General features: G+C 48.9%; 1 protein-coding gene across 5 annotated transcripts in view; it reads left to right on the top strand.

The window, feature by feature from the left end:
* LRRC27 (leucine rich repeat containing 27) overlaps positions 1-17,493 on the top strand; it is a 64,868-nt gene extending 47,375 nt beyond the window's left edge. The window contains exons 9-11 of one of the 5 annotated variants that reach the window (XM_029059269.2): positions 2,275-2,405; positions 10,391-10,517; positions 17,219-17,493. In XM_029059269.2, coding sequence (XP_028915102.1) covers positions 2,275-2,405; positions 10,391-10,517; positions 17,219-17,368 — 408 coding nt within the window. In that variant the 3' untranslated portion in view covers positions 17,369-17,493. Of the gene's footprint in view, positions 1-2,274; positions 2,406-10,390; positions 10,518-17,218 lie in introns of those variants that run through there. The other 4 variants (XM_029059271.2, XM_029059270.2, XM_029059273.2 and 1 more) reach the window with 4 other exon arrangements.
* Positions 17,494-18,140: the final 647 nt, after the last annotated feature.

The raw sequence follows: 18,140 nt of genomic DNA, 5'->3' as shown, positions 1-18,140 counted from the left end.
ATGAGGAGTTTGGTTGTGGATACGTTCAGTTTGAGGTGATGGGAGATGTGGAGAAGCAGCGTGGCTCAGTGGAAAGAGCCCGGGTTTGGGAATCAGAGATCATGGGTTCGAATCCTGGCTCTGCCACCTGTCAGCTGTGTGACTGTGGGCAAGTCACTTCACTTCTCTGTACCTCAGTTACCTCATCTGGAAAATGGGGATTAAGACTGTGAGCCTCACGTGGGACAATCTGATTACCCTGTATCTACCCCAGCTCTTAGAACAGTGCTCTGCACATAGTAAGCGCTTAACAAATACCAACATTACATATATTCAACCTGTAACCTAATCCTGCCTGTTTGGTGAACATTAGCATCTGGCCAACATTATTTTTTAGCAGCTGCTCAATTAGCTGAGAAGCGGTAAAGCCTAATGGAAAGAGCTTGGGCCTAGGTTCTAATTCTGACTCTGCCATTTGTCTACTGACCTTGGGCAAGTCACTTCTCGGTGCCTCGGTTTCCTCAACTGTAAAATAGGTATTCAGTACTTCTAGATTGTAACTCTTCACAATCTAATTCTATTATAATAATAATAATAATGTTGGTATTTGTTAAGTGCTTACTACGTGCAGAGCACTGTTCTAAGTGCTGGGGTAGATACAGGGTAATAGGGTTGTCCCACGTGAGGCTCACATTTAATCCCCATTTTACAGTTGAGGTAACTGAGGCACAGAGAAGTGAAGTGACTTGCCCACAGTCACACGGCTGACAAGTGGCAGAGCCCGATTTGAACCCATGACCTCTGACTCCCAAGCCTGGGCTCTTTCCACTGAGCCATGCTGCTTTTCTCCCAAATGCTTTGCACATGGTTAAGAGCTCAATAAATACAACTGATTGAATATATGTATTCCCTCCTTCTTAGATTGTTTAGCCCCATGTGGAACAGGAGCATTGTGCCGATTTGTACATTCCAAGCGCTCAGGACAGTGCTCTGCACATAGTAAGCACTCAATAAATACTACTGGACGAAAGTCTAATCTGATTAGTTTTTGTCTACCCCAGTGCTTAATACAATGCTTGGCATTTCTTAAGCACTTGACAAATACCACAGTCATCATCGTCAATATTGTCATTTTTTACAGTATTTCCTAATAATAATAATAATAATTGTGGTATCTGTTAAGTGCTCACCATGTGCCAGGCACTGTACTAAGCGCTGGGGCGGATATAAGCAAATCGGGTTGGACGCAGTCCCTTGTCCGTGCTGCTTCTCTAAGCCCTTACTCTGTGCCAAACTAATCGAGTTGGACACAGGCCATGTCCTACATTCAATCAATAGTGTTTATTGAGGGCTTACTATGTGCAGAGCACTGTACTAAGCGCTTGGAAGGTACAATTCGGCAGCAGATAGAAACAATCCCTGCCCAGTGACAGGTTCACGGTCTAAATGGGGGAGACAGGCAGCAGAGCAAAACGGGACAGAACAGAAACAAGACAACATCATCAAGATAAATAAGATCAAGGGGATGTACACCTCATTAACAAAATAGAGAGGGTAATAAATAATATATACAATTGAGCACAGTGCTGAGGGGAGGGGGGAGGAGCAGAGGGGGGAGGGGAGGGAAGGGGGAGCAGACCAATATTATTATCATTAGGTAATGTGTTCATTGTAATCCTACATTGTTAATAAAGGCCATTATTCATTCATTCAATTCATTCAATAGTATTTATTGAGCGCTTACTATGTGCAGAGCACTGTACTAAGCGCTTGGAATGAACAAGTCGGCAACAGATAGAGACGGTCCCTGCCGTCTGACGGGCCTACGGTCTAATCGGGGGAGATGGACAGACGAGAACGATGGCGATAAATAGAGTCGAGGGGAAGAACATCTCGTAAAAGCAATGGCGACTAAATAGAATCAAGGCGATGTACAATTCATTAACAAAATAAAGAAGGGAATAACGGGAGGCCCCTTGTCTTTCCAACACGATTATCGTGTATCTACCCCAGCGCTTAGAAGAATGCACAGCACATAGTCAGTGCTTAACAAATGCTGTCGTTGCCTGTCCGTGTTACTGATGCCTATTTGTTTTGTTTTGTTGCCTTTCTCCCCTCTTCTAGGCTGTGAGCCCGTTGTTGGGTAGGGATCGCCTCTATTTGTTGCCCAATTGTCCATTCCAAGCACTTAGTACAGTGCTCTGCACACAGTAAGCGCTCAATAAATACGATTGAATGAATGAACAGATACCGTAATTATCATTATTATTATTATTATTATCGTCATTTCCCCAGGCAGCTGCCAGAGCCCCCTACGCCACTGATATCGGGAGCGGTGAGGAGAAGGCGATCCAGCTATCTGGAAAGAAGCACCTACTGCGAGGAATGGTGATGGGAAAATCAGTACAGGAAACAGAAGAGGCCAGGTGGGTCACTGCTGCTCTACGGTGGGGCTCCGTGGAAAGAGCCCGGGCTTGGGAGTCAGAGGTCACGGGTTCGAATCCCGGCTCTGCCACCTGCCAGCTGTGTGACTGTGGGCAAGTCACTTCATTTCTCTGGGCCTCAGTGACCTCATCTGTAAAATGGGGTGGAAGACTGTGAGCCCTGCGTGGGACGACCCGATGACCTTGTATGTACCCAGTGCTTAGAACAGTGCTTGGCACATAGTAAGCGCTTAACGAATACCAAAATTATTATTATTCATTCAATAGTATTTATTGAGCGCTTACTATGTGCAGAGCACTGTACTAAGCGCTTGGGATGAACAAGTCGGCAACAGATAGAGACGGTCCCTGCCGTTTGACGGGCTTACGGTCTAATCGGGGGAGACGGACAGACAAGAACGATGGCACTAAACAGCGTCGAGGGGAAGAACGTCTCGTAAAAACCGATGGCAACTAAATAGAATCAAGGCGATGTACAATTCATTAACAAAATAAATAGGGTAACGAAAATATATACAGTTGAGCGGATGAGTACGGTGCTGTGGGGATGGGAAGGGAGAGGGGGAGGAGCAGAGGGAAAAGGGGAAAATGAGGCTTTAGCTGCGGAGAGGTAAAGGGGGGATGGCAGAGGGAGTAGAGGGGGAAGAGGAGCTCAGTCTGGGAAGGCCTCTTGGAGGAGGTGATTTTTAAGTAAGGTTTTGAAGAGGGAAAGAGAATCAGTTTGGCGGAGGTGAGGAGGGAGGGCGTTCCGGGACCGCGGGAGGACGTGACCCGGGGGTCGACGGCGGGATAGGCGAGACCGAGGGACGGCGAGGAGGTGGGCGGCGGAGGAGCGGAGCGTGCGGGGTGGGCGGTAGAAAGAGAGAAGGGAGGAGAGGTAGGAAGGGGCAAGGTGATGGAGAGCCTTGAAGCCTAGAGTGAGGAGTTTTTGTTTGGAGCGGAGGTCGATAGGCAACCACTGGAGTTGTTTAAGAAGGGGAGTGACACGCCCCGATCGTTTCTGCGGGAAGATGAGCCGGGCGGCAGAGTGAAGAATAGACCGGAGCGGGGTGAGAGAGGAGGAAGGGAGATCAGAGAGAAGGCCGACAAGGTAGTCTAGCCGGGATATAACGAGAGCCCGTAATAGTAAGGTAGCCGTCTGGGTGGAGAGGAAAGGGCGGATCTTGGCGATATCGTAGAGGTGAAACCGGCAGGTCTCGGTAACGGATAGGATGTGTGGGGTGAACGAGAGGGACGAGTCAAGGATGACACCGAGATTGCGGGCCTGCGGGACGGGAAGGATGGTCGTGCCATCCACGGTGATGGAGAAGTCTGGGAGCGGGCCGGGCTTGGGAGGGAAGATGAGGAGCTCAGTCTTGCTCATGTTGAGTTTTAGGTGGCGGGCCGACATCCAGGTGGAGACGTCCCGGAGGCGGGAGGAGATGCGAGCCTGAAGGGAGGGGGAGAGGACAGGGGCGGAGATGTAGATCTGCGTGTCATCTGTTATCAGTGGAGAGAGCACAGACCTGGGAGTCAGAAGGGCCAGGGTTCTAATGCCGGCTCTGCCACGTGTCTGCTGTGTGGCCTTGGCCAAGTCATTTCACTTTTCTGGGCCTCAGTGACCTCATCTGGAAAATGAGGATGGAGACTGGGGGCCCCAGGTGCGACAAGGACTGGGTCCAGCCCGATTTACTTGTAACCACCCCGCTGCTTAGTCCAGTGCCTGGCACATAATAAACACTTAACAAACAGCACAGTCATTATTATTATTCCCTCCCAGCCTCCGCCTGTACTTATCCGAGAAGCAGCGTGGCTCAGTGGAAAGAACCCGGGCTTGGGAGCCAGAGGTCATGGGTTCGAATCCTGGCTCTGCCACTTGGCAGCCGTGTGACGGGGGGCAAGTCACTTCACTTCTCTGGGCCTCAGTGACCTCATCTGTCAAATGGGGATGAAGACCGTGAGCCTCACGTGGGACAACCTGATTACCCTGTATCTCCCCCACCACTTAGAACAGTGCTCTGCACATAATAAGTGCTTAACAAATACCAACATTATTATTATTATTATTATTAGCTGCTGGACCTGAAAGGAGGCCTTGTGGGAGATTGGGCTAGCTGAAGCCATGGCTAATAATAATAATAATTTGTTATTTGTTAAGCACTTACTATGTGCCAGGCAGTGTTCTAAACATTGGGTAGATAGAAGGTAATCAGGTTGTCCCACATGGGGCTCACAATCTTCATCCCCATTTTCCAGATGAGGTCACTGAGGCCCAGAGAGGTTAAGTGACTTGCCCAAAGTCACACAGCTGATGAGCGGCAGAGCCGGGATTAGAACCCACGACCTCTGACTCCCAAGCTCGGGCTCTTTCCACTGAGCCCCGCTGCTTCCGTGGGCAGCCTCCTCTGCCCGGCTCTTTTCCTGTGAGAGAGCAGACCTGCCCTCACTTCCCACATTAGAAGCGGGGTGGCCCAGTGGATAGAGTACAGCCCTAGGCGTCAGAAGGACCTGGGTTCTAATCCCGGATCCTCCACCTGTCTGCGGTGTGACTTTGGGCAAGTCCCTTAACTTCCCTGGGCCTCGGTCATCTCATCTGTAAAATGGGGATTAAGACTGTGAGCCCCACGTGGGACAGGGACTGCGTCCAACCTGATGAGCTTGTATCTACCTGACTGCTTAATACAGTGCCTGGCATTTAAGAAAAAAACACCAATAAATAAACCCAAAAACCCTCTCCCCGGTGCAGCCCTCTACTGCCGCTAAGGGCTACAAAGATGGGGGTGGACGGTGCCTGCGAGAGGTCACGAGGAGGGAGATGGTCTAACAATAATAATAATAATAATAACTGTGGTATTTATTAAGCACTTACTATGTCCCAGGCACCGTACTAACCGCCGGGGTGGAGACAAGCAGATCGGGTTGGTCCCAGGCCCTGTCGCACATGGGGCTCACGTTCTTTATCCCCATTGTACAGATGAGCAGCGTGGCTCAGTGGAAAAGAGCCCGGGCTTAGGTGTCAGAGGTCATGGGTTCGAATCCCGGCTCTGCCGCTTGTCAGCTGGGGGACTGTGGGCAGGTCACTTCACTTCTCTGGGCCTCAGTGACCTCCTCTGTAAAATGGGGATTAACTGTGAGCCTCTCGTGGGACAACCTGATTCCCCTGTATCTACCCCAGCGCTTAGAGCAGTGCTCTGCACGTAGTAAGCGCTTAACAAATACCAACATTATTATTATTATTATTATTATGAGGTAACCGAGGCACAGGGAAGTGAAATGACTGGCTCAGGCTGGTTCCTGGCTGACAGGGATCATGACTCTCAACTCTACTGTAGCATACTCTCCCTAGCGCTCAGTGCAGTGGTTAAGTTCCATCGATTCCATCAATCCCCCCCTTTCCCTCTGCTCCTCCCCTTCTCCCTTCCCCTCCCCTCAGCACTGTGCTCATTTGGATAGATTTTTATTACCCTATTTATTCTGTTAACGAGGTGTCCATCCCCTTGATTCTATTTATCGCGATTAAGTTGTCTTGTTTTCGTCCATCTGTCTCCCCCGACTAGACCGTAAGCACGTCAAAGGGCAGGGACCGTCTCTATCTGTTGCCGAATTGTCCATTCCAAGCGCTTAGTACAGTGCTCTGCACATAGTAGGCGCTTAATAAATACTATTGAATGAATGAATCGATCGATCGATGGATCGATTGATTGTGCCAGCTATGCGGTTGCTGTTATCCTGACAGCATATTAATAACAGTACTCCTTGTGAAGCTGTTCGGTGAGCTTGTCGTTCTGGGTTTGCCAGATATCTGCTTCCATTTCGTATTCCTTTACACGCAGTGGCGACAACGACCGAAACCCAGTAAAGCAGAGGCTGGGGGCAGAAGGGCCGGATGGAGGAGGGGGTCCAATCACCCTGAAAATCACTGAGGCCAAAAGGGAAAATCACATCGTAGGCGAAAAAGAAACCACTCTTTTAGGCACTTGGATAATCCCGACTCTGCCACTTGTCAGCTGTGTGACGGTGGGCAAGTCACTTCGCTTCTCTGTGCCTCAGTGACCTCATCTGTAAAATAGGGATGAAGACTTTGAGCCTCACGTGGGACAACCCGATTATCCTGTATCTACCCCAGCGCTTAGAACAGTGCTCTGCACATAGTAAGCGCTTAACGAATACCAACATTATTGTTATTGTTGAAAAACATTCTTTTGTGCTCCAACACATGTGTTCATTATGGGGTTTGGATTTTTTGTAAAATAGTACCTGCTCTGAGGTTACTACACCTCTCAGGGTCGCACCTGGAGCGTGAAGCCGAGGGACATCCATTCCATTCCTAGCTCGAGCAGCGGCTAGCGAGCGGCAGGCCGACGGCTACGAGTCAAAACTCACCTGTGCTGGGCAACAGCGACACGGGAGAGAATCGGGGGTGGAAACTCAAATTGGCCGGGAGTGTGTCTGTTGTTATATTATACTCTTCCAAGCGCTTAGTACAGTGTTTTGCACAGAGTAAGCCCTCGATAAATATAATTGAATGAATGAATGACTGATTGACTGACTTGCCCAGGGTCACACAGCCGGTAAGTGATGGAGTCAGGATTAGAACCCCGTGTCTCCTGACTCCCAGTTCCGTGTTCTTTCCACAAAAACCGTGCTGCTTCCCTCTCTAATAGGACTGCACCGTGTGGAAATTGCCTCCGACCAGAATAATAATACTAACGGTACTTGATAAGTGCTTGCTATGTATTAAGCACTGTTCGAAGCGCTGAGGTAGATACAAGTTAAGCGGGTTGGACACGGTCCCTGTCCCACACAGGGCTCACACTCTTAATCCCCATTTTACAGATTCATTCAATAGTATTTATTGAGCGCTTACTATGTGCAGAGCACTGTACTAAGCACTTGGAATGTACAAATCGGTAACCCATAGAGACAGTCCCTGCCCTTTGACGGGCTTACGGTCTAATCGGGATGTTTACAGATGAGGTCACTGAGGCCCAGAGAAGCGAAGTGAGTTGCCCAAGGTCTCAGGGCAGACATGGGGAGGAGCTGGGATTAGAACCCAGGTCCTTCCGGCTCCCAGGATCTTTCCACTAAGGCGTGATGAGACTACCTAGGGCATCGCTAGACCGTAAGCTTGTTGTGGGCAATGAATGTCTCTTTTTGTTGTGTTATACTCTCCCAAGCGCTTAGCACAGGGCTCTGCTGCCCTGCTGCACGCCCTGCTGCTTCTCTACTATGCCGTGATTACTTTGTATCTTCCTCAGTGGCAGAATAGTGCTTGGCAAACAGGAAGCCCTTAGCAAATACATTTTTTTCCTTAAATAAAAGGTTGCCCACTTCACCTTCACAATTCCATGAATGCCAGGTTCGTGGCATAGTGAATAGAGCCCGGGCCTGGGAGTCAGAGGGTCATGGGTTCTAATTCTGGCTCCACCACTTAATAATAATAATAATAATGTTAGTATTTGTTAAGCGCTTACTATAATAAAAATAATAATAATGTTGGTTAAGCTCTTACTACGTGCAGAGCACCGTTCTAAGCGCTGGGGTAGACACAGGCGAATCAGGTTGTCCCTCGTGGGGCTCACAGTCTTAATCCCCATTTTACAGATGAGGAACCTGAGGCACAGAGAAGTGAAGTGACTTGCCCACAGCTGACAAGTGGCAGAGCTGGGATTTGAACTCATGACCTCTGACTCCAAAGCCCTTGCTCTTTCTTTCCATTGAGACACGCTGCTTCTCTATGTGCAGAGCACTGTTCTAAGCGCTGGAAGAGATAGAGGGAAATCAGGTTGTCCCTCGTGAGGCTCACAGTCTTCATCCCCATTTTACAGATGAGGTAACTGAGGCACAGAGAAGTCCGATTAGACTGTAAGCCCGTCCGAATAGACCGTAAGCCCGTCAAACGGCAGGGACTGTCTCTATCTGTTGCCGACGTGTTCATTCCAAGCGCTTAGTACAGTGCTCTGCACATAGTAAGCGCTCAAAAAAAATACTATTGAATGAAATGAAGTGACTTGCCCACAGTCACACAGCTGACAAGTGGCAGAGCCGGGATTCGAACCCATGACCTGTGACTCCAAAGCCCGGGCTCTTTCCACTGAGCCACGCTGCTTCTTAACTTCACGCTTGTCTGTGTGACCTTGGACAAGTCACTTCACTTCTCTGTCCCTCAGTAATCTCATCTGTAAAATGAGGATTGAGGCTGGGGGCCCCAAATGGAACAGGAACTAGGTCCAACCCGATTTGCTTATATCCACCCCGGTGCTAAATACAGTGGCTGGCACATACTAAGTGCTTAACAAAGACCATAATTATTATTAATTATTATTATTATCTGCTGGTGTCAGCAACTCCCTCAGCAAAGTTCTGCCAAGGTTCGACATATCCCCTGTTCTCTGGGGCTCCTTTTTATCGGGATCGATCAGTCGATCGAGCGATCAATTGTATTTTTTGAGCCCTTACTGTGTGCAGAGCACTGTACTAAGCGCTTGGGCGAGTACAATATAGCAGAGTTAGTCGATACTTTCTCCTCCCCGCAATGAGCTTACGTTTCCAGAGGAACAACAGGCATAGAGACAACCCCTACCCAACAACGCGCTCACAGTCTAGAAGGGGGAGACAGACAACAAAATAAAAGAAGTAGACATTTTCCAGAATGAGAAAATACCTTCCAGTGGGACAGAAAAATCAGTGGCAAGGGGAATAGCTAAAATGGGAAACAATGTGGCCTAGTGGAAAGATCCTGGGAGGGCCTGGGTTCTAATTCTGCTCCCACCACATGCCTGCTGTGTGACTTTGAGCAGATTCATTTCACTTCTCAAGTGTCTCATTTTCCTCAACTGTAAAATGTGTTTTCAGTGCTTTTCTCCCTTCAACTTGGTCTGTGACTCCCATGTGGGACAAACCTGATTATCTTGTACCTACCCCAGTGGTTAGTACAGTGCTTGGCACATAGTAAGCATTTGTTATGTTTTTTACTAAGCACTTTTTCATTCATTCATTCAATAGTATTTATTGAGCGCTTATTATGTGCAGAGCACTGTGCTAAGTGCTTGGAATGTACAAATCGGTAACCGATAGAGACAGTCCCTGCCCTTTGACGGGCTTACGGTCTAATCGGGGGAGACGGACGGACAAGAACAATAGCAATAAATAGGATCGAGGGGATGAACATCTCATTAAAACCGATAGCAAATAAATAAAATCAAGGTGATGTACATCTCATTAACGAAATAAATAGGGTAAAGAAAATATATACATTTGAGCGGACGAGTACGGTGCCGAGGGGAGGGGAAGGGAGAGTGGGAGGAGCGGAGGGAGATGGGGGGAGAAGAGGGTTAAGCTGCGGAGAGGTGAAGGGGGGGCGGTAGAGGGAGTAGAGGGAGAAGAGGAGCTCAATCTGGGAAGGCCTCTTGGAGGAGGTGAGTTTTAAGTAGGGTTTCGAAGAGGGGAAGAGAATGAGTTTGGCGGAGGTGAGGAGGGAGGGCGTTCCGGGACCGCGGGAGGACGTGGGCCAGGGGTCGACAGTGGGATAGGTGAGAATGGGGGACGGTGAGGAGGTGGGGGACAGAGGAATGGAGCGTGTAGGGTGGGCGGAGGAAAGAGAGAAGGGAGGAGAGGTAGGAGGGGGCAAGGGGATGGAGAACCTTGAAGCCTAGAGTGAGAAGTTTTTGTTTCATGCAGAGGTTGATAGTAAGCCGGGCACTGTACTAAGTGCTGGGGTAGATACAAGCCAATCAAGTTGGACACAGTCCACGTCCCACATGGGGCTCACAGTCTTAATCTCCATTTTACAGATGAGGTTTCTGGGGCACAGATAAGGAATCGACTTGCCCAAGGTCGCAGAGCAGACGAATGGTGGAGCCGGGATTAGAACCCGGGTCCTTCGGGCTCCCAGGCCCGGGCTCTCTCCACTAGGCCACGTATCGTGGCCTAGGACTTCACAAATACCACAGTTAAATGGATGTTCTTGTTGCCCTTGGTTTTCTCAGAGCGGTCAGAGATCGGGAATTGGCGCAACGAATCCACAACCACATCCGGATGATGCAGGAACGAAGAGATAAAACGAGAGGGACCCCCAAAGAGGAAATGGAGAAAGCCAGACAAGCCCTAGAATATGTAAAAAGCATTCTTTCCTTCTTAAAATGACTGTGCTCTTTAGAAGTTGACTGGTTTTCGTATTCTTAAGAAGCAGGGGGCAGTTCAGATGCATTTTCCCACAGGCAAACCCAAGTCACATTTTGTAATGTGGCTCTCGGGAAGAAGCTGCCTAAAGAACCCTCTTGCAAACATTAACGAAACCCACAAGTGTCAGTTTCATAATAATGAAACTTGCCAGAAATGCTGTTGGACCAGCGAGATTATATCAACTACTGGCAGCCTTAAAAGAGCTCCGAAAAATCTATCCACTGTCGTCCTTTACAGACCTGACTTTTTACCGACCTTCTCCCACAGTTGAAGGAATCCTCAGATGGCAGCCTGTTTCGTCTTTGGGTTTTTTTTGGAATGGGATCTGTAGATATATAATCATAATAATGTTGGTGTTTGCTAAACGCTTACTATGTGCAGAGCGCTGTTCTAAGCGCTGGGGTAGACACAGGGAAATCAGGTCGTCCCATGTGGGGCTCACACTCTTAATCCCCATTTTACAGATGAGGTCACTGAGGCCCAGAGAAGTGAAGTGACTTGCCCAAAGTTGACAAGTGGCAGAGCTGGGATTCGAACCCATGATCTTTGACTCCAAAGCCCGTGCTCTTTCCACTGACCCACGCTGCTTCTCTGCTAAGCACTGTTCTAAGCGCTGGGGTAGACACAAGCTAAACCGGTGGGATGCAGTCCACGTCCCACGTGGGACTCCAAGTCTTCATCCCCATTTTCCGGATGAGGTCACTGAGCAGTGAAGTGGCTTGCCCAAGGTTACAGAGCGGGCAAGTGGCAGATGAGGGATTAGAACCCAGGACCTTCTGGTTCCCAGGCTTGGGCTCTATCCATTAGGCCACACTGTTTCTCTGCCTATTCAAGTACTTGGGGCACATTTTCCATTCTCTAGTTTATTAGAGTTATAGAGTTTACGACCATAATGACTGTGCTATTTACTAAGCGTTGGGGGAAGTACAAGTTTTTCAGACAGGCATAGTCCCTGTCCCACCTGGGCTCACAATCTAAGCAGGGGGTAGGAGTTATCTTATCCCCATTATACAGTTGAGGAAGCTGAGGCTCAAACTGGCTAATAACTGGGATGAAAATTTCCTAGGTAATAATAAAATACATCATTACTGTTGTTATTATTATTATTGTGGTATTTAATAATTATGGTATTCAATAAAGATGGTATTTGTTAAGCGCTTAGTATGTGCCAAGCACTGTTCTAAGCCCTGGGGGAGATACAAGGTTATCAGGTTGTCCCACGTAGGGCTCACAGTCCTTCAAGCCCATTTTATAGATGAGGGAACTGAGGCACAGAGAAGGGAAGCGACTTGCCCAAAGTCACACAGCTGACAAGTGGCAGAGCCGGGATTTGAACCCACGATCTCGGACTCCTAAACCCGGGCTTTTTCCATTAAGCCACACTGCTTCTCATAGTTGTTAAGTGTCTACTATGTCGGACACTGTACTAAGCACAGTGGGGGATTCAAGCAAATTGGGTTGGATCCAATCCCTGTCTCACGTGGGGCTCGCAGTCTCAAACTCCATTTTCCAGATGAGGGACCTGAGGCCCAGAGAAGCGAGTGACTTGCCCAAGGTCACACAGCAGACAAGTGGCAGAGCCGGAGTTAGAACCCATGGCCTTCTGATTCCCAGGCCCGGACTCTATCCTCTAGGCCATCCTGCTTCTCCCTACGCCATGCGTGCGCTTACTATGTGCCCGGCACTGTACTAAGCTCGGGGTAGGTACAAGATGATGGGGTGGGACACAGACCGTGACCTTTTAGTGAGCAGGGAATGTGTCTATTTGGTATTCTATTTATTCTCCCAAGCGAGCTCGTTACGGGCAGGGATTGTCACTGTTGTTGTATCGTACTTTCCCAAGAGCTTAGTACAGTGCTCTGCACACAGTAAGCGCTTAATAAATACGATTGAATGAATGAATGAATGAATGAGTGACTACAGTAAGCACTCAATAAATACAGTCGAATTGAACATGGGGCTCACGGTCTAAGGAGAAGGGAAAGCAGGTATTTAAACCCCATTTTACAGATGAGGAAGCTGAGGCCTAGACTAGTTAAGTGACTTTCCTAAGGTCACACAGAAGACAAACGGCAGAGCTGGGATTAGAACTCAGGGCCTCTGACTCCCAGGTCCGTACCTTTCTACTAGGCCACGCTGCTCCTCATTATTCCATCAGTCGTATTTATGGAGCGTGTACTGTGGGGCGACCACCGTACTAAGCGCTTGGCAGAGTACGATAAAACAGAGCTGGTAGATGCATTCCCTGCCCACAACGAGTTTACAGTCAAGATGGGAAGACAGACATTAATATACATAAATAAAATAAGGGTATGTACAAAACCCATAAAATCCTCATGAAAATGAACCCTAATTACCTTGTTTGTTTTACTGCACTTGCCGATGTACTGAGCGCTTGGAAAGTACAATTTGGCAACTGAGACCATCCGTACCCAACGACAGGCTCACAGTCTAGAAGGGGGAGACAGACAACAGAACAAAGCAAGTAGACAGGCATCAATAGCACAAAAATAAATAGAATTATAGACGCGAAGCAAAATCACCGGAACACCCATCCGATTTTGGATGGCCCCTCACTCAAGGTCAGAAAGGAAAACTGGGCAGCTTCGAGTCGGTTGAGACCACCCACGCCTTTTCATCTGTGTTTTCATGGTCAGTTTCAGAATTCAAGTACCGCTGAGAGGCTTGTGGCATTTGGGTCATTTTGAACATCACCGATCCTATCCGCTGGGTGGGCCGGAGGAAGGAAAACGTTTCCAAAGTCAGATCGATCCATGATTTTTACGGAGCACTGTCCGTGTGCAGAGCACTGTACTCAGTGCTTGGGAGAATACAACGAAACAGTTGCTGGATACATTCCCTGCCCTCAAGGAGCTTACAGTCCAACGGGGAAGTTAGTCATGAATATAGAATAAATATACATTTCCAAAATTCATTCATTCATTCAATCAAACATATTTATCGAGCGCTGACTGTGTGTAGAGCACTGTACTAAGTGCCTGGAAAGTACAATTTGGCAACAGTTCGAGACAATCCCTACCCAACAAGGGGCTCACAGTCTCGAAGGGGGAGACGGACAACAAAGCGAAACAAGTAGACAGGCATCAGTACCATCAAAATATGAGCAAATTGGGTTGGACACAGTCCCTGTCCCACGTGGAGCTCACAGTCTCCATCCCCATTTTACCATCAAGCAACGGCAGCTTTTCGAGGGACTGAACCTGCTGCGAAGGTGGCCGACTTTGCAGCGACAGTGTCTTCCTTTCTTCCTGGTCAGATTGACAAGACCGATTGCCCGCCTGATGAGTTGCTGCCTGTCTGATTGTCTGCCTGACTGCCTACCTGCCTTTCTGACTGACTGACTGACTGCTGGATGGCCTGCCTGTCTAACTGATTGCCTGGATGCCTGTTTGATTGACTGACTGACTGCCTAAGTTCCGCTTGCCTATCTGCCTGATTTACTGACTGACCACCAGACCACCTGTCTGTCCACCTGTCTGACTGCCTGATTGACTGCTTGCTTGTCTGCCTACCTGACTGACTGATTGCCTGCTGGACTGCCTGCCTGTCTGTCTGACTGCCTTCCTGACTGACCCATTGCCTTCCTCTGACTGGCTGACTGATGGACCGACTGCCTGTCGGACTGCCTGCCCGTCGGACTGCCTACCCGCCTGCCTGACGGACTGATTTCCAGACTGCCTGACTGCCCGTCTGCCTGTCTGCCCGACTGACTGACTGATGGGCTGATTAACTAACTGATCGTCTGTCTGTCTGTCTTCTCGACTGAATGACTGACTCTGCAATTTGATCCACCTTCTCCCCTCTCCTTATTTTTTAGAGGAACCAAATTACACGTCTGGTGGGTTAATAATGACGGTCCATCCCAATCAGAATCTCCCAAGAAGAGATTCCTCCTTTCTCCAACAGCCTCCATTTTACCTCTAGCCCTCTACCTTTTTCGACCGTGCTTTTTTCTTCTGATGCAACTGCAGGACAGCATCAGTGATGGATTCAGTGACGGCAGTCTCTCATGGTGGGGGTTGGGGGTTGCTCAAAGGCACTGGAGAAAGAGCTCCTTCCCATTAGAACTTTTTGGTGTTACATTTTCAAGACTGTCTCCGATGCCAACGTTTTTCGGTAACCTCCCTGGTAAGGGACTTTAACATATCCGTTAGGTTTAAGGTCCCTCTCTCTGTGCTTCGCTGCAGGCCCTGTGGGACCTTAATAATACCTAGTGGATAGAGGCCGGGTCTGGGAATCTGCCACCTGTCTGCTATGTGACCTTGGGCAAGTCATTTCACTTCTCTGGGCCTCAGTTGCTTCATCTGTAAAATAGGGATAAAGGTAGGGCAGTGAGAAGCAGACGGAGCCCAAATTGAAGCATACAAGGGATGCCACTGTCTCAGCCCAAACTCTGCCTGACCACATCTGGTAGATCAAGAGCTTAGTACAGTGTTTTGCCCAGGGTAAGTGGAAAGAAAGAAAGAGAGAAAGGGAGGGAGGGAGGGAGGGGAGAGGGGGAGAAAGAGACAGAGAAAAGAAAAGAAAAGAAAAGAAAGAAAAGAACCAGGTCTGTGTCAACCCTTTTTGCTCTGTGTGGGGGAGAGAGAGCCAGGTCTGTAGAGAAGCTCTATCTGTCCCGGGATTGCCTGGGCTCAAGGGTTCCCAATCCCTTGACCCCGTCCCCCCGCGTCCGCTGAGAGGCCCAAGCCCTCCAAGGATCCAGGGATTTGAAGTCCCCGACCTCATCTCCGCACCAGAACGGGGCCCTCCGCTCATTCCAAACTCTGCCTCGGTTCTGCTGGGTGACGCGGCCAAGTAGACAACCTCTCTGGGCCTCAGCCTCCTCATCTGTAAAAGGGGAATGAGATCCCTTTTCTGGCCCCAGATCTTAGACTGTAATCCCCTTGAGGACAGGGACCGGGTCCGATCCAGTTATCTTGTATCTATCTCAGTGCTGAGCGCAGAGTAAGCAATTAACAAACGCTATAATGGGGAAATAAAGAAATCAGCCTAAGCTCAGACCAGCCTGTCTAACACCGAGCGTTTCTCCGGATCTGACATATCGCCACAATCCCCGCTCCCCTTTCCTCCCTCTGTTTGGTTTTAAAGCCCCGATTAAGGACAAACGCCTGCTACCTTGGAGCCTTCCCGGTTCTTAAAACCGTCCGATTCACTCTCCACTCCAAGCCTCCTTCCGCCTCAGATTTCACCTCCCTTAGTCCCTACCCGGCAAAACCATCATGGAGCGACATTTTTTTCTATATGGTATTTGTTTAACGCTTATAATGTTCCAGGCACTGTACGAAATGCTGGCTTAGATGTAATGCTATTCCCGAATTGTCCATTCCAAGCGCTTAGTACAGTGCTCTGCACACAGTAAGCGCTCAATAAAATACTATTGAATATAAACTAATCAGGTTGTCAGCGGGTCAGTCAATCATATTTATTGAGCCCTCATTGTGTGCGGCGCACGGTAGTTACTCCATGGGAGAGTACAAAGTAACAATGAACGGACACATTCCCTGCTTACCGACACAGTCTCTATCCCATCTTACAGATGAGGTAAGTGAGGCACAGAGTATTGAAGTGACTTCTTAAGGTCACACAGCTCACAAGTGTCAGTGTGAGGATTAGAGCCCAGGTCCTTCTGACTCTGGGGCCCAGCTGTAACCACTAGGCCATGCTGCTAACCAACATCTTCCAGATTCCACAAGCAGATCATGGAAATGTGACCCGAAGCCCCCTTTTTCGTCTGCTCCCTCTCCTCTCCCCATTGCCCCAACCCGCTCCCTTTGCTCTAGACAAGCAACGTGGCTCAGTGGAAAGTCAGAGGTCATGGGTTCGAATCCCGCCTTTGCCAATTGTCAGCTGTGGGACTGTGGGCAAGTCACTTCACTTCTCTGGGCCTCAGTTACCTCAACTGTAAAATGGGGATTAACTGTGAGCCTCACGTGGGACGACCTGATTCCCCTGTATCTCCCCCAGCGCTTAGAACAGTGCTCCGCACATAGTAAGCGCTTTACAAATACCAACGTTATTATTACCCAGCCCCACCCCGCAACACTTGTGTATATATGTACATATTTATAATTATAATTCTATTTATTTTTATTAGTGATGTGTATATATCTGTAATTCTATTTATTTATAATGATGCTACTGATGCCTGTTTACTTCTTTCGTTGTCAATCTCCCCCCTTCTAGACTGTGAGCCCCGTTGTGAGCTGGGATCGTCTCTATTTGTTGCTGTTTTGTACTTTCCCAAGCGCTTAGTACAGTGCTCTGCACACAGTAAGCGCTCAATAAATACCACTGAATGAATGACCCTGATGGTTTTAGAAAATCGTGACCTGGGTTCTAATTCCGGCCCTGCCCCGTGTCTGCTCGGTGACCTCGGGCAAGTCCCTTCACTTCTCTGGCCCTCCGTTACCTCATCTGTAAAATGGGGATTAAGAGTGCGAGCTCTATGGGGGACCGGGACTGCGTCCAACTTGATTAACGTGAACGGCGCTTGGCACGTAGTGAGCGCTTAACAAGTACCACAGTTATTATTAATAATGATTATAGTAAACGCCCATAAGCACGGCCGTCCCATTTAACCTGTCTCTTCTTCCCTCTCTACCCCAAAGGCCAACAAGCTTCAGGTGGAAGTCGCCCAGAGTGCCCAGAACTGCCATCTGGAGAAGGAGTATCGGTTCACAGCCTACACGGGAGACCCCAGCCATGACTCAACCCCCCGATCGCAGCCTCGCAATATATTTTTGAACATGAAATTTTAAGTTCCGGCCGTCACCGGGGCCGATAGCCGTGTCCTCCCTGTTTCCTTCCGGTGTCTTGTTGGTTTAACGCCTGACGATGGGCAGAAACCGGACCGATAATAAAACCATTCCACATCCAACCCGCAGCCACATCTCCCGGACTTTCATCACTTTCTTTGGGGATTTGGTGGCATCCGGATCGAAATTCCAGTGGCTTTCGAGGGGTAGCCTTATCCTCAAATACCGCATCGATCCGTCGGTCGTAATGATTGAGTTCTTACCGAGGGCAGAGCGTTATATATTCTCACTTGGGAGAATGTATTAATAATAGTGATTATGATTAAGCACTCACTACCTGCCAAACACTGTACGAAGCGCTGGGGTGGAGAAGCAGCGTGGCTCAGTGGAAGGAGCCCGGGCTTTGGAGTCAGAGGTCATGGGTTCGAATCCCGGCTCGGCCACTCGTCAGCTGTGTGACTGTGGGCAGGTCACTTAACTTCTCTGCGCCTCAGTTACCTCATCTGTAAAATGGGGATTAAGATTGTGAGCCCCACGTGGGACGACCTGATTCCCCTGTGTCTCCCCCAGCGCTTAGAACAGTGCTCGGCACATAGCGCTTAACAAATACCAACATTATTATTATTATTACCAACAAATTGGGTTGGATAAAGTCCCCGCCCCGCTTGGGGTCACAGTCTTAATCCCCATTTTATGGATGAGGGAACTTCACCGAGGAAGTGAGTGACTTGCCCAAGGCCACAAAGCAGACAAGTGGCAGAGCCAGGATTAGAAC

Source organism: Ornithorhynchus anatinus, chromosome 3, assembly GCF_004115215.2.
Source record: "Ornithorhynchus anatinus isolate Pmale09 chromosome 3, mOrnAna1.pri.v4, whole genome shotgun sequence".
Lineage (NCBI taxonomy): Eukaryota > Metazoa > Chordata > Mammalia > Monotremata > Ornithorhynchidae > Ornithorhynchus > Ornithorhynchus anatinus.
This window is presented reverse-complemented; position numbering and strand designations above follow the sequence as displayed.